This window comes from Anabrus simplex, chromosome 1 (genome assembly GCF_040414725.1).
Source record: "Anabrus simplex isolate iqAnaSimp1 chromosome 1, ASM4041472v1, whole genome shotgun sequence".
Lineage (NCBI taxonomy): Eukaryota > Metazoa > Arthropoda > Insecta > Orthoptera > Tettigoniidae > Anabrus > Anabrus simplex.
Window position 1 is genome coordinate 1,422,711,037 of NC_090265.1, and position 18,025 is coordinate 1,422,729,061.

At 37.1% G+C, this 18,025-nt stretch overlaps 1 protein-coding gene across 6 annotated transcripts in view; it reads right to left on the reverse strand.

Moving 5' to 3' along the window:
- Positions 1-18,025, reverse strand: part of LOC136858385 (E3 ubiquitin-protein ligase Arkadia) — a 321,712-nt gene that overhangs the window by 24,222 nt on the left and 279,465 nt on the right. For all 6 annotated transcript variants that reach the window (XM_067137889.2, XM_067137892.2, XM_067137888.2 and 3 more), the window contains 2 exons: positions 15,436-15,521; positions 5,289-5,500 (listed from right to left, as the gene is read on the reverse strand). In XM_067137889.2, the coding sequence (XP_066993990.2) occupies positions 5,374-5,500; positions 15,436-15,521 (213 nt within the window). In that variant the 3' untranslated portion in view covers positions 5,289-5,373. The remainder of the gene's footprint in view (positions 1-5,288; positions 5,501-15,435; positions 15,522-18,025) is intronic.

Here is an 18,025-nt window from a genome sequence, read left to right on the forward strand (position 1 = left end):
TACAAAATTCTATCACTTGCCATCCTAAAGTGTTTGGAAGCACAAGTCGAACATCAAATAGGTGAATACCAAGGAGGGTTCAGAAAAGGTCGCTCAACAGCTGAACAGATCCAAAATCTCAAAACGATCATCAGATATTGTACACTAAGGTCCAAGCAGTATGTGTCTGTCTTTGTGGACTTTAAGAAAGCGTACGACTCCATTGACCGGGAAGTCCTGCTAAACATCTTAAATGAATTTGGAGTTGATCTGAAAGTGCTGGCATTAATTAGAGCCACCCTGACCGATACAAAATCCAAGGTGAATTTCCACGGATATCTCTCGCATTCCTTTGACATCAAAACAGGAGTCCGACAAGGTGATGGGGCTATCCCCGATACTCTTCAACTGTGTTCTTGAAAAGATTATCAGAACCTGGTGGGTGAGATTACAGGAAACCAACTACAGTCCATTGAGAATAGGAACCAAATCCAAGGGGATCGCAACAGACTGCTTAGCATTTGATTGAAATAATAACATTAAGTTATTTATTAGACCACCTAATCAATACAAAATCGTCTTGGATGATTTACATAAATTTGTTAGCTAATAGTGGTACATGTTTCGCCTTCCCTGAAGGCATCATCAGCCATAGTATTAACCTTAAATTAAAAATAAGCGTCTAAATAACATGTAGTAATGAAATGAATTTTAAAATCTTGAAGAGATTTGAAGTAAAATAACATTAAAAATAACAATGATGGTTTGAAAATACAATGTGATGAGATATAATAGTGGAAGTATTAACAAAATTAACATTAGAAGGCTGCTAAAATAAGTACAATGGATAAAACAACAGATTGTTATACAACAAGTAGTAAGATTGCATAAAAGTAAAGTTGATAGTCTGGCGGTTATAATTAGACGATGGCGAAAAATCGTATATAATCAAAGTAAAGAAGAGAGAATAAAAGTCAAAGTTAGTCGAGAGATCCGAAGTTAATCATGATCTTGAAGATAAAAGACGAAAGTCAGATGCATATGGTGAAGTTGTAGAACACGTTGAGGATATTAAGTTGGTGAATAGAAGTTGAAGAACAGTTTCAAATAGGATCACTATGGACCATCTCAAAATTTGAAGTGATGTTCAAATGTTGTAAATTGTGAGTTTGTAGATATTCTAGTTGAAAAAGCATATAAAAGTGGAATCTGTAAAAGGAAGCAAGAAACGTAGAGTTAATTGTGTGAAAAGATATTTGAAAAATATTGAAGTAGAATCGTGTGCACTTACCATTTGACGGTGACAAAGATAGCTTGTAACATTATGAGTTAGAAGTATTTGCAACAGTAGACTTCTTGCTACGTGTGTTATAACTGAAGTTTTGTGCTGGAGGGGGATCTGTTTGCGTTGACGTAACTATTGGAGGGGGGCTGCTATTGGTGGGAGGGAAGGAAGAGAGTGTATTACTGCGCGTGTTGTAACGGTGTAAGGCTATTGGAGGGAGCGATGTTACGGTGGGTGTGGCTATGGGTTTATTGGTTGTATTTGAATTAGAGGTACTAGCGGCGGGGGGAAGGGAGGGGGGTATATTAGCTGTAGGGGAGGTGGGAACTCTAACTGATGTGAGGTTGAAGATTTTTAAGAATTTGTTGGTGAGGGAAGTTGATTCTCGTAATAAAATAAGAATCTGTTCATACAAGGGGCTTTTTTTATCAATAGTGTCATTTAGATTCTTTATTAAAATGTTGGTCGAGGAAAATAAACAAGTTTTCATATTCTGTCATGAGTTTGCTTTTATCGACTCTTTTTAGGATATGGAGGTCTTGTTCTATTGTGGTGAATTTATGCCCGGTGTCCCTCATATGGTTGGCCATTGCGGAGAATTTGTTGTGTCTTTGGGCATTGTAATGCTCGGCGTATACGCCCATTGCCCAAAGACACAACAAATTCTCCGCAATAGCCAACCATATGAGGGACACTGGGCATAAATTCACCACAATAGAACAAGACCTCCATATCCTAAAAAGAGTCGATAAAAGCAAACTCATGACAGAATATGAAAACTTGTTTATTTTCCTCGACCAACATTTTAATAAAGATAAGAATCTAAATGACACTATTGATAAAAAAAGCCCCTTGTATGAACAGATTCTTATTTTATTACGAGAATCAACTTCCCTCACCAACAAATTCTTAAAAATCTTCAACCTCACATCAATTAGAGTTCCCACCTCCCCTACAGCTAATATACCCCCCTCCCTTCCCCCCGCCGCTAGTACCTCTAATTCAAATACAACCAATAAACCCATAGCCACACCCACCGTAACATCGCTCCCTCCAATAGCCTTACACCGTTACAACACGCGCAGTAATACACTCTCTTCCTTCCCTCCCACCAATAGCAGCCCCCCTCCAATAGTTACGTCAACGCAAACAGATCCCCCTCCAGCACAAAACTTCAGTTATAACACACGTAGCAAGAAGTCTACTGTTGCAAATACTTCTAACTCATAATGTTACAAGCTATCTTTGTCACCGTCAAATGGTAAGTGCACACGATTCTACTTCAATATTTTTCAAATATCTTTTCACACAATTAACTCTACGTTTCTTGCTTCCTTTTACAGATTCCACTTTTATATGCTTTTTCAACTAGAATATCTACAAACTCACAATTTACAACATTTGAACATCACTTCAAATTTTGAGATGGTCCATAGTGATCCTATTTGAAACTGTTCTTCAACTTCTATTCTCCAACTTAATATCCTCAACGTGTTCTACAACTTCACCATATGCATCTGACTTTCGTCTTTTATCTTCAAGATCATGATTAACTTCGGATCTCTCGACTAACTTTGACTTTTATTCTCTCTTCTTTACTTTGATTATATACGATTTTTCGCCATCGTCTAATTATAACCGCCAGACTATCAACTTTACTTTTATGCAATCTTACTACTTGTTGTATAACAATCTGTTGTTTTATCCATTGTACTTATTTTAGCAGCCTTCTAATGTTAATTTTGTTAATATTTCCACTATTATATCTCATCACATTGTATTTTCAAACCATCATTGTTATTTTTAATGTTATTTTACTTCAAATCTCTTCAAGATTTTAAAATTCATTTCATTACTACATGTTATTTAGACGCTTATTTTTAATTTAAGGTTAATACTATGGCTGATGATGCCTTCAGGGAAGGCGAAACATGTACCACTATTAGCTAACAAATTTATGTAAATCATCCAAGACGATTTTGTATTGATTAGGTGGTCTAATAAATAACTTAATGTTATTATTTCAATCAAATATCATCAATACGGACCAAAAATGATATTTATTACATGTAATGCTTAGCATTTGCCGATGATATTGCTGTTCTGTCAAACGACATAGAAATCGCTAGAGCTCAAGTTGAAATTTTAAAGCAAATTGCTGAACAAACTGGTTTGCAGATATTGTTTGAGAAAACAGAAGTAATGACTAACATCAAAGAGGCTCCACCAAAACTCCATACAAAATACGGGGACATCACCCGAGTAGACAAATTCAAATACCTGGGTGAGATCATCATGAAAAATGGACTGGACAAAGAAGCACTTCAGGAGCGAGTACGCAAACTGGAAATAGCCTACCAAACATCCCGCACTATCTACAACAAAAAATGCCTTTCCCAAAACACCAAGATACGTCACTATGAAACAGTTCTGAAGCCAGTAGTTCTATATGTAGCCGAAACCCTGTCTCTAAATGCCAACAAAGGACTCCTTGAAGAACTGGAGAAAAGAGAACGCAAAATTGTGAGAGGAATCTTGGGATCAAAGTACAGAAATGGAATCCATCAAAAGAGATCCAACAAGGAAGTCTACAGCGAAATAGAGAAAATTACCGACACAATCAGAAAAAGACGGGCACGATTTTACGGTCATCTGAAAAGAATGGACGGAAGAAAGTTAACTAAAGAAATCTTTCACTTTTTTGATTCAAACCCCAAAACCACAATTCCCTGGTTTAGAAATACCAAAGAAGACCTACAAATGCTACATATCTCAGCTGAAGACGCCCGTAACAGAGATCTCTTCCGCAAGAAAATATTGACGAACGGGCTAAACCGAGACGAGCAGCCGAAGAGAAGACACGGTGCCCCTTGGACAGAGGAGCGTAAGCAGGGCCACTCACAAAGAATGAGGGAAATTTGGGCTCTAAAGAAGGCCATGTTCAGTGTCAAATGCAACAAGACTTAACGTGGTCCTTGATGGCCCCAGCGAATTATATATAATAATAATAATAATAATAATAATAATAATAATAATAATAATAATAATAATAACAGCAACAACAACAAAAATTACAATGACTATCGATATAGTAATAGTTACTTTCCATGTTATAGGAAAATATAAGGCCATACCCAGAGTACACAATCTTGTCCATGTCATCACCACAAGTGATCTAAAAGGATCCTCAGTTTTCTTTAGCGGCCACATTTGAGAAAAAGTTTACTTTGAAAACAAATTGATATCTTAAATTTCTTCAACTCTGACATCATAAATTTCCCTATAAAGGAAATTTAGTATTACTTTAACTGCGGCACAGCAAACCTCTTCAATGCCAATTACGACACTAAAACTACTGCTAACAGTAATGATCCCCAAGATTTGTTCAGTTGTCTCAACTCAGGCTATAAATCAAGGCAAAATCATGTCAATGGCAAAAAATGCAGCTGCCTGAAAACTAAATTGAAATAATTTATGAATTATGAAAGAAATTCGCACGGGAAGTGTTGTTTACAGTAAGGATTTTGTCTTGACTGACGGTTCATACAAGAGAAGTCTGACACCCTTAAATAACAACAAAGCTGAAGTAATTGGATCATTTTAATTTTTAACTGTCAGGTTCTTCAGTCTGTCAAAACTAATTCTGAGTAACAAATTTATAAACTACCTGAAAAAGAAAAACATATGCTAACACCATTATACCTGAAGAAAAAAAATAAGAAGAAACACAGCTGTTACCATATATTTTTTTCTTTTTTAGGTACTTTTGTTTAGGCAGGCTGAAGAACCTACCGGTGAAAAATTAACCGAGGCAAAATTGAAAAGAGATGGCTTCAGATATTACAAAGTAATTGGATCATTCAAATAAAACGTTTGTACCAATATATTACAATATTAATTATAATGTACACTATAAACATCCAATAGAAATATTCTTCCCTAATATAAAAATGGTCGCAATGAGAGTAAATGATTCTAGTACTATTACAGAAAAATAAATTAACAACAGACGAATAACCAATACCATTACTATAAGCTGTTAAGTGCTCTGGCTGGAAGCCTCAGTCTGAAGACACAGCTTTGTCACAGCCTAGGCACTCCAGTAACTGTCAAGTGGATGGTAGGTCCTTGTTTAGGTGAGTCTCGATATCAACGCGGCAAATCGGGCAACGTTTATTGGTAGCCAGCCACTGATCCACACACTCGATATGAAACAGATGCATACACGGTAAGCGCCTGGAACAGAATAATCATGTATTAGCATCATCATTTGCAACTTTACACCTACTAAAATCCATCAATCATTATATAGTCATAAACACAGTTGAGTCTCATAATTATGATCCAGAATAACCACCGTATGGAGCACAGACAGCAGCTAGATGGGCCGAAAGTGATTCAGTAGAGTACTGTTAGTTGTCACAGGTATCTGGAGCTATGATGCCTGCAGAGCTCCCCACAGGTGCTGGAGGGTGCATGGCAGAGAATCCACAGAATGAACACAACTATCAAGGTAGTCCCACAGATACTCAACTGGCATCAAATCTAGAGCATCAGGCAGCTAAGGAAGTACTTGGAAGTCTTGGTCACAGCCTTCTAACTACTGTCGGACATTTCTAGCTGTGTGACGTCACAATGTCTTGCTGGAAGATCTCATCTGCCTCAGGCAAGATAATCAACACGTATCAGCATATTTAACTGGCAAAGAAATGTTCTTATCCAAATCGGTCAAGAATACCTTCCACATGGATAGGTGGTTCCGAAGAACACCGTGAATATTGTTACCTGCTTAGGCAACAGTCAGCTTCCAGCCGGCCCAAGAACATACCGGGACCTATCCTTCTATTGTGCTTTTGTCTAGTTTCCCTGCAGGCCTTCTTGAAGATGAAACAAAAATATTCTTTATATAGCCATACTTTGAAAATTCCAGTATTTCATCACTAGAGATTTAAATACAGGATCACCACAAATGCAGAGTATTTGTTGTTTTACTTGAGAGTGTCGAGTGTGTAGCGGGGTGTTTCACCAAAGTCTGTGTCAGTTGCGGAGTTAGAAAGCAGTAGTTCAGCTATTGTCGGAGTTGTTATTGGAGTGGGTAAGATGAAGAGTAACGTTAAAGTGTGGTGCTGTGTTATTGCCCTGTTGAGTAATACGTGATGAGTAGTTTACTGTGTAGAGTGGCCACGTTGACTGTGAGATAACCGAGTTCACTGTGTTGATTATGTGAGTTACTGGATTCATCTGGAGATGAGACAAGGAACAGTTGTCGTGCGTCGTGATTGCTAAGAGACTGTATGTTCAAACCTGTGCAGTTGCTGTGTGAAGTGATTCGGCAGGTGCAGCCAAGTGAATGGTGAGCTGTTAACACACTGGAGCCCGAGCCCGAGTGTGTATCGAGGTTGGGTAACAGCTCAGACTGACCACGCCCGAGGCTAACTCGGGCCTGCGTATTTGTTATATTGTCAACACAGCCAGGACGAGAATCGCTCGGAAAGTATACATACCACTTTAAAGTACTTTTATAACAGCTATACCGTGGGCTCGTGTCCTCTGTCGTTGTTTTCTCGAACTTGTAGCAGCTTATTTTTGCTAGAGTTCGCTTCTACACTCCATACTTCCAACCTTGCTTCCAGGTGCTCAAGGCGCGCGCTTTCAGAGTTTTGTTTACATCGTGCGAAGTGTAGACTGCATTTTGTTTCTGCTATAATTATTGGATCATTGAATGAAGGTGGAGTTGTAGAGATTTTAGAAGAGATTTTTGATGACAGTGGTTCAGAAGAAGAGGTAGATGATTCAGATATAGACCCTGATATCAAACTTCATGTTAGTGATGAAGGTATTTATAACCTATTCTATCATATTCTACCCAGGTGTGATTTTGCACATTGTAGTTTATTTAGCTAATGTTTCACCATCTTCATACGACTGGATTTTCATAGAGAACGAAGTGACGCAAGCGATGATAATTCAAAGGCAGGGAGTGATTCATATTCGCCGGGTACTCTTGGTGATTTGGATGCACTTGCAACGCCCGTGCAGATAAAGGAAAAGCGGAAAATTGGAAAGTAACGAGGAAAGAGACATACTGGGGGTATCAAATGTGTTCTTTAGCACTTTGTGTCCCTGAATGCTTCAAACTATTCCGCATTCAAGCTCATCATTTGTAAGACTTTATTGTCAGACTTTTTGTTGTTGTTGCAAAAGGCATACCGTTGGGAAATGTGTAATGTGAAAAGTACTCAGTAGATCTCAATGCAACTTTTTAATCTGTAGAATAGACACTTTTAATTTTTTCATGTTACATACGCGTTACAATTGCAACCTACCTACTATTTTCTACAATTTTTTAAAAACCTTCAAAATATGGCGGTCTGCCTGCCCACATGCCACCTTAAGACACGGTCTCCAATGTGTTTAGAATTTTTGCCATCTCAGATCATACCAGTGAGCTGGACAATCTGCTGTACGAGGACTAAAAACTTGGTAGATAGCCACTAATTAGGTAACTGTTGTCATCCATTCTCAAATAATTGTGTGTGCACTAATTGGGTCATTCTACACTAAATTAGATTGATTAAACAGTGTTTTCCTCGTAGCAATATATTCTTCAAATCATAATGCTGCAGCCACCAGCTTGCGCTCTTAAAGTAATGGTGTCAGGGAGTTCATTCTCAGCTGTTTCTCGCCTGACACACCCATGTCCATCTGGTGGATGACGATCAGTGGAGGTCCAATTCTGTCGATGCACATTCATTAGCACAAGTGCAATGACCATCAATTTGCTTTGGAGCCCCATATACAACAGGGCTCAATGAACTTCTCCACTGTGCTTCAGTTAGCCCTCATGCTGAAGGTGACCACTCACATCAATCACTTTCCAAGCAGGTCATTCACAACTGTGCCACTGTCTACTCACGATACACTTTAATCACAGCAGCATGTAAATAGTTTACAACCTTCACAGTTTCATAAATACTGCCACCCTAGCCCTAAAAGTGTATAATTATCAGAGAGAGAGAGAGAGAGAGTGAGAGAGTGAGAGTGACAGAGAGAGTGAGAGAGAGAGAGAGAGAGAGAGAGAGAGAGAGAGAGAGAGAGAGAGAGAGAGAGAGAGAGTGTGTGTATGTAGACAGCCAATCATGCGCTTTATATACCCAGCATGCTAGCTCACAACCAGTGTTGCACTTACTTCATGAGTTACTAACTGCCAATTTCAACAGCAGGTGGTGGTCATAATAGTGAGACTCAACAGTGTACAGCAGAAGTCCGTTATAGTGAGAATTCATAACAGCGAAAAATTTACTTGGTATAGCGGATTGTCGTTATATCCGATTTTTTGTAAAAGTCAGGAAAACCCCCATACACATTAAAATCAGTACAAAAGGGCAATCAGCTTGTTCAAAACTTGCGTTTTCGCGGATGATATCCAAACTATGGCTTACTTACTTGTAATTTTTCAAAATCCGATACTACGTGAAAGTGTATGTTTATTTTCATTCTCAAAAAATTATTTCTCCGAATCCAAGACGATCCCCACTTTTTCCTTCAAAAAAATTTAATCAGGCTTAAAAAGTGCTTTGTAAAATCATATGGATGCCTTTCTTATACAGTACGCATTTTAGACCATTTTTTAGACGCCGAACATTGGCTTTAGTTATGCCGTATTTTTTTTGCTGCCACACAATTATTCTTTTTCTCAGCAGGTTTAATAACAATTAACTTAAAATTGCCATCATAATATAGAAGAGAACCCATTGAAAATTTGCCAGCAATACTTACTCCACGCGTCTCTTCAATACAACGATCCATCCGGAAAATACCCTTGCTTACTATAAAACTGTTACTTTTACTCAGCGTCAGATATAACTGGCTGCTGCCATACCGCACGTCTCGCTTGCCGGGTTCGACCAACTTCAGCAGCTAGCGATGTATAGGCCTAATCACGGACTTTAAAGGTCAACAAACGACTTTATTGCGCCACGGAATGGCAATTCCAACTAGTTCCCATTCAGCACTATGGAGCTCAGGGCTCAAGAAAAGGTTCTTCTTGCGTTTTTTGTGCACATACCTGTACCTCACAATTTCATCTTCGACTTCTTTAAAGTGTCCTTGTTGCGGGCCACTGAATGAATTTTTTGTACAGTACGTATTTTTAAGCTATCTTTGTCCTCACACGCTAGTGCCGAATATTGGCTTTAGTTAGGTCTATGCCATATTTTTTTGCACCTGCACAATTATTCTACATTTCCAAGTGTTTAATGACCATTAACTTACAATTGGCATCATAATATCGATGAGAACCCGTTGAAAATTTGCCGGCAATACCTGTTCCACGTATCTTTACAACATGACATTCAATCACGAAACTATTCCTGGTCTACAAAACTTAATTTTACTAAGCGTCAGGTACAGCAGATGCCTTATAACTCTGCTACTGAGTAGCCGTGGGCCCTTTTAAGAATTCGAAGGCTCGCATGTTTTGATGCCATTCTGCAGATTTGAGAAACGATTTCGTAGAGGCTAATAGAACGTCATTCTCTCTTCACTATTTCCCGATATCCAGTAACATTACACATAGGCACTATACAGTCGGTCACCGCGGCTAGTGATGTACATATTTGTATAATAAAGGGGCGGTTGTTTATTGTCAACGAGTTGTGCGTGCGTGCGTGTGTGTGTGTGCGCGCGCGCGCGCGTGCGTGGGGAACAGTGGGGTGGGGGAGGTGTGTGTGAAAAGAAGCATTGTGGTTACTGCGGTAGTTGCCAGTGGTGCCTTTATTTTTTCACATGAGATTCTGAGAAAAAAATGTCTTGGATTCGGAGAAATACGGTATCACTCCAGAGGCTTTTGTGGCAAACATTTCAATTTCTTCTTGAAACAGCCTTATTTGTATTATCAAATACAGTAGAGACTCTACTCTATTTGGTATCATGAAAACATATTTCAAAAGCATTTAGAGAAATGATAACCTCTTTGCAAAAATGTACATGGGAATAGCCTTTCCAAAATTTAACTAGATGCAAGAAAATTATCCTCTGAAATCAGTAATGTACTGTGCGATATCGTGAGGTGTATAATATTCTTACTTCATTTGATCAGGAGTTTCATGCACTACCATAGCGCCATGGAGTTGTGAATTTCAGTAAGTTATATAACAATAAAATTAAGACAGCATTTACTTCAACCTTTATTTTTAACAAGTTAACAACTGCTGTAGGCCACGTTATTTACGCATTTATTACGAAAACGTGTTATCCTGTTGCATTTAGAATTTTCTTTCGAGAACAGCAGTCGAAAGGTATTACTAATCGAATACAACATCGCCTTCGAATGTCAACGAGAGAGCTCACAAATGCACGCAGCGAGAAAACTATACCGTACCGAAGATGATCGATTGCATTTTGTGGCAAACACTTCAGTTTTCATATTCAGACAGCGTCACCTATCCTAACTTAACTGTAATATACGTACGATGAAAACACGGTACTTCAAGTGCCAGTGCCTTGCGTAATTTAGCAGATGCGAGAAAATATAAACTAACCTTTGAAATCAATGATGCACTCTGCCATATCTTGAAGTGTATCCCATTCTTACTTAATTGCAGTATTTAGCATTAAAATTACGCGGTCGTTAATCAGCCTTTATTTTTAACGAGTTAACAACTGTTATGGGACACGTTATTTACGCATTTATTACAAAAAAGTTCTCTTTCATTTCCAATTTTCTTCACGCAACAGCAGTCGACGGGTATTACTAATCGACCCCGAAATCACCTTCGAATGTCGACGAGAGACCTCGCTAGCGGACATAGCGAGAAAACGATAGTGAAGGTGATCGATTGCATGCAACATAATTGCTGGGGTGCATAAATATCGGTAACATAAAAAAATCGCGTGCGCTTAATCGCTCGTAATAACGGATGTGTCAGTGATGGGGCTCTCACTATAACCGAAGAATAATACAGTTTCATATAGAAATTTTGAAGGGAGATACAACAAATGTCGTTATATCGGGGTTCTCGTTATATGCCGTACTCGCTATAGCAGACTTCTACTGTATTTAGAAATTATTCAAAGCAGCTTGGATAAGACTGATCTGATCTATACATAAGGCAAAACCCCCCTTCATCTATTAAGTCTAAAGGCTTTGTCTGTTATCAAGAGTTCATGATATCTTACAAGCTCACCTTCATCTTCCAGTCGTAAGTCAGCAATATGTCCTAATTTTGTCTTAGATTAGACTATTTCTTTTGCTGGTGCCAGAAATAAACAAGTTAATCATCAACATACAGTCTACTGGTAATCTAGCACAAATTTCATTAGATGTATGCGTAGGTAAGGTCTGCAACTGGCTTCGTAGACCTTTACCATTGAAAATGAAGCCTCATATCTATGGAAATGATGGAGGGTGAGCCGCACCTTATTACCTTCATATCTTACTTTTGTACTTTACAAGATATTGCATAGATCAGTCTGCTATGACTGCTTAGTGTTCTCTCTACATGACTTAACGTTGTACCGTTTCATCGCTCTGATCATGAATAAAACGAGGAATTACAACATCTATATTTGCCATGCACCGTAGTAAGATGACAGAGATTATATAGTTGAGCAATATATCTAAAGAATCTACGGACATATCGAGTTAAATAGGCCGTGATTTCATAATAATAAAAATAAGGACACACAAAATCTAAGAAGCCGTGAATGTGCCGAAAAAGAATGCTAATTTGGCAAATCAAATAAGCCATGGCCACGAAGTAAGACGTACAGACCTGTAGAATCCATGCGGCCGTGAAAAAAAAAGTTTTAGATTGTTAAAATAGCAACTGAAAAATAAAATTACAACGCTGAGCATCGAAACGAGATTTTTCACACAATATGAGAAAAATCGTGACGTAAAGAGGAAAGAAGTTTCCTACGGAGCAAGAGCTGAAGAATTAGTGCATCAAATAACTTTGAGCAAGGAGAAGAATAAATAGTTGATTGGTAACTGAAATTTAAACCGAAAGTTGATGCGAGTCATCTAATGAAATAAGATATCGCATATTCAAAGCATATTTGTAACAGGCTAAGAGTTAACTACATTACCTTATAAAGTCTGTTACTGAAAGTTATCGTTGAATTTTGGTAGAATAACCTGTTTGAAGAACTATAATTTAGATACAGGATATAATTTTGGAAGGCTACATTATGATACTAATGATGGTGTTGAATATGTTTTTCTCACATGTGAACAACGGCCTCAACATGAATAACTAAAACGAACATGGGACTGACCACTGACTGATTCTACTAGCCCGTATCTGGATGATACTGCCTGTTAATGATGCAGCGATTGCCTGGAGCCAGCCCGCAGACTATGGATGACCGAATTGAAATCTAGCTCAGTCCAGTAACATCGGCAGATGAAAGCTAAGCTCCATGTCATGTAATTTATTCACAGTTGTAATAAATGTTCAAATATTAGATGTAGTATGTAGATATTGGCAATATGCTTTTTTGTGAGGGTTGTTATTTTACGTCTTTGAGATTCGATTTCAATGTGCAGGATCTTCACAAAGAAGTTAACATAACTGATTTATAACCATAGGCGGAGGAAATATTCGTGAACGTGAATCAATGCCTTTATGTAGGAATGCTTATAATCAATTATGGAGAGATTTTAAATGATGTTTCGACGATTACCAAAGAAAAGTGATGTATGTAATGTGAAATAATCCAGCTGTAATGCAGAAAGAAGATAAATGTTTTCGTAAGTTATTAAGACTTGGTTATCGCTGTACCGTGATTACATGTGAGTAAATATGAACCTATATTATTCATACTTGTATTTCTTTTTCAGAAGAGTGTGATTATGTGTATTAGGATTGAAATTTAACCCATAAATGCATCATTGTAGTTTGATATTGAAGTGTTGAGATGATACGCCGCGTAGGAAGAAATGATTGGTATTTATATGAGTAAATAAGAATATGAACGATGTGATGATGTGATTATATGTATAAATATTCATTGGGGAATATTCGTGGTTATGAATGACACCAAGTTATAATGTTTACGGTTGGAAATATTGAGAGAGTTAGATATTTATGATTTGCTGGTAGTAATTACAATGTGATACTAACCATTGGTTATAATTAACATAAGCAATGTAAGATATTTTTGGGTTAATAATATATTCTTACGATGAATTACGTCACAGAATCCGTAGGTTGATAACCGTATACTGTCATCAGATTAAAACTTCCAAATGAGAAATATTTAGGAGTAAACTTGATTTCTTCTCAGAAAAGTTCACACGTCGTAATGTGTACTGTTTGGTATTTGTTGTCGAAGCCATGATTTGAGGAGAGGAAGCATCTTCTTAATTTAAGTCCCTGCCATTGATAAATAAATATTGACACCAACTATATTCTTTAAAATTCCATAACATTGTAACTGAACTTAGATATGATCATGAATCTCGATAGATGTAAGACCTGATAGGATGATGATGATGATAATCTATTATTAGACGATACCTACATTTAATTTTTAGGATATAATATGGAAATATTTGTCCAGCAACACAGTCAAACTGATTGATTTTTTCCTATGAATCGAAATATATTTAAAATAGCAATTTTGAGCTATAATTTTTGGAACTTTGCTTACACTGCCGACGTTACAATTTAAGAGAACATTCAAAATGGGATGACAGTATATAAAATTTAACGAAATAAACATAGGCATTTTTGATGGTTAGGAACTTTGATTTTAATTAATGTTAATTTATTTGCTTATGAATTTATTTACATTTTCTTTAATTTTCTTGATATTTTAATTCCAAGAATATCCAACAAGATTGTTACCTAATGTGACTGATATTTACGATTTATGAGATTATGCAAACTTTTCTTTGTTTTCTTGGTGCACATAACATATTTATTTAACGGAAAGATTGATTTAGCTCAACCAAAGACAATTTTAATTTATCTTCTGGAAAGGAAAGACGATTAATGTAATTGAATGTTATTTCTCCATAATTTATCCCAAACAATTCATAATATGAATAAATCAAGAATTTTTTTTACATTTAAATTGTTATTATTGCAATTTATCTTCATGTTTATAGTAGATAAGTGTATACTGAATTCTTACATGAAATTTTCTTGGTTGACTGAACTTGGACGATGATTTTTCATTGATGTTTACGGATGGATGGTATTGCTGGTAAATTATACGAAAGGAAGTGTGGGCTCCCAGTTGATCTCACGTTAAAAATATATCTTAATGATGCACGTTAATTATCCCTGGGAGGTGTCGCGTGGCATTTTGGAGAAGATTTTGACGATTATAGAGAAACGTGATATGGAGATAACTGCTTTAATCGGAACTTATATTGGCGAAATGAATTATTTATTTACCGAATAATTGAAACTAATGTAGCTGCCGACACTTAGCATCAATTTTTTTTAATGCATTGATCCATTCACTTGAATCCAAGACGTGATATAGACGGGAAAGGAAAAATAGCCGGAGCATTAGATTGGTCGCCCAACATGGCGCAAGAAAGATGTTTTCCCCGAAGGATGGTGCAACGTGTAGTTCGTCCCGATTAGATAGATGGCACCTCATGTAATGAAGGATTGCCAAAGCATTTCTTTCTAGCTTATCTTTGATTCGAGTTACCTCTGGCCTTCAGATTCAGAGAAAAATCCCTGACCTGACTGGGAATTGAAACCTGGGCCACTGGGTAAGGGAGAGGCACACTATCCCTACACCACAGGGCCGGCCCTTCCTGGTCCTGTCTTATCCCATTGTTGCTATGTCTGTGTTAATTTAAAAAAATTGAAAAATCAACCATCACCACCATCTAACTTCCAGTAAGACACTTTTAGCTACAGTATAAGACAAATTTTATATCCAAATCTATCATACAAAATTTGATATTCTCATGAAAATTGCTTTATAAGAAGTGTGCATTATAAATGCACAAAGTGCATGAAACTTTAGAGGAGATCAAATTCAAATATACAGTCAATTGAAGTGACAATTACTAAGAGAGATAAAGCACAGTTATGTATAAATGTAATATTACAAAACTTGACTGTATATAATACAAGTGTAGTGACACACCCATATTCTTGCATATGAAATGTATTTGCAGAAATTAAAGACTTGCTCACCTCACATCTTCATTATCTTCAAACTCTGACAGGCAGATTGTGCACTTTTCTGTGTTATCCTCCGAGTCATCAGTGGTTCTCTTCACCTATACAATGAGAAATGTATATCAGAACAAAGGAAGTATGTTTAGAACCCTATTATACAAATAGCCATGCATATTTTCTGTAAAAAAAAAAAAAAAAAAAAACCATATTACAGGGAATTCGCCAGAAAATGCAACAACGTGTGGGTAGCAGCAAGAAAGGCTGCTCAACGGAATGTGAAGAGAAGGCTTCCTACAAAGTTAGACCTCAGCCATGAGAATACTTGTCATCACTGCGTGTCATCAAGGTGTATCTAAGAATAGGTGATGATGATAATAACAACATTAACTATCATACGTCCTCTGCTACCATGTGCAGGCGCTTTAATGCTATGTAGATTATCTGCATGTCAATTTTGACATTCTGTTCTACTATACCAGATCGCAGAGAAACGGATCTCTGTTGGGTGATCTATGGCTGAGTTTTAACATCAGAATCTTTTGCATGTTAATAGAAGACATGGAGTGCTGAATGGACTTCTTTTCTGCCTTTCAAAAACCCTATGACCCTTGCTGGGTTAGAAACTTAAATCTTGGGATCTGGAGGCTGACTCTCTATCACTGATTTACAAAGGGAGCCAAAGGGTAGATGAAACTGATAACTCTATATAATATCAGAGAAAGAGAGAGAATTGACTTAATGATGTTTTATTTACATGAAAGCAGAAGCATCCAGGACTGTACCTACAATAGCACAAAAATAAATCTGAATTACAATTTTTATCAATTTCATGTTTATATGTGCAATAACATATTAAAGTCAATAGCATGCTCCCATCCCTTTAGTCATCATCACTTTCATTGTCATCACTAGAATTGTATTTGCCACCTCCATCTACCCATAAAGTGTCATTCCCAATTCTGTCAAGTGAATTTGCAATATCACATTTCTGAAAGATTTCTTTCACTAGTGGTAATGGAATGGAATCCCATACACAACTTGCCCACTCACAAATCCTAGTCACATCTAGCCACTTGATTTTTACACTCAGCATGAACTTGTGTCTTTCATCAGTCATCCATTGTGTGCTCACGCTGGGCATTCTGTCCCGCGGGCGCCCAGCGCTGCAAGTGGGCGGGCTGGCAGGTGATGAGCGTATGCTATTCAACCACAGTGACATTGTGGCTACATCACACGCCGTGAAGGTTGGGAGAAGTTCTCCCAGTCACACTTGATTACTGCTGTGATAGCAGTTTGAAATGGAGGCAGAAAAGAAAGAAAGAAAGAAAGAAAGAAAGAAAGAAAGAAAGAAAGAGGGCAGAAATCCATGTCATTTTCAAATTACGTTGTAAGAAATAAGTTATGTTCATTGCAGTTTATGTATTTTGACCAGGTACAATAGAGAGTTAGGCCTACAACCTCAAATATTTTTGTAATGTACAAAATGAATGAATTACAATTTTCGCTATTATAATTTAAGAGGTGCTTCGGAAAAAATTCTAATACTAGATAATATGGAGTTAAGGTGGATAAGCTGTGGCTTGTGGTTGTTTGGGTTTAAATTATCTGACAAACTCACCAACAATCCAATCATGCTTACTGGGAAAAAAATCAGTGAGGTTATTTATTAGAAGGCATCTATCTGGTGGATATATTTACACTGTCGTTGTACATTAATCTTGGATAGTAGATATGTACGTAATCACTCGCGATGAAACTCCCTCTCGCCATTTAGAGACTAGCCATTATCACCAGACGCCTGTTAAATTTTAAATACTATTTTCAGAAATTCATTGAACAGGCAAAATCACACAACATTACAGAACTGTGCAAAATCATTGTTGTATTATGTAATTATATAACTTTTTGCTTAATGAATAACAGGAATTTTACTTTCTTTAAAATGGAAATACTGTCATTGCCATCAAAAGAATTGTAAATCGTAGCTCGTACGCTCAAACCCTGTACGTTTGTAAATTGTAATGTGATAATTATAGCATGCTAGTTTCCTTTGAATGAATGAAGATAAGAAAATAATACTGACTGTATCGAGTGCAGTATAAATCAAACAGGAATATCTTGAAAAGGCAGTTTTGTTGTTCCGATTATAGAGTTATATTTTAAGTAATGTACCCAAATCAGCACTTCACCGAGTAGTGGAGGAGAGCTTAGTAATTACAACTGAACGTAAATGTTTCTTCGCTTTCCTGCAAAATGTGTTCGCTCTATCACTTCACTGTGATGTATGCTTGTTACGTAAGCCGCCTGCAGTCAACTACAAGTTCACTGTCCATCCATCCTTTTGGATCTGCTCTCACCAGTAAGCCTTTCACTGATACTCGGAATGGTTTTTCTTTCAGATATAACATGACAGATTTTGTCTATCACCAGTTATACACAGCATGACTGTACGCCTTTGTTTCTCATTGCTGCCAGTTCTTATGAAGAGATAAGAATTTCATATTGTTCCGTATTGGAGTTCACTAATTTAAAAGAAAGTATAAAATGGTTCAACCCTTCAATACCATTAGAATAAGAAATGTAAGTTTACATTCCTATTTAATAA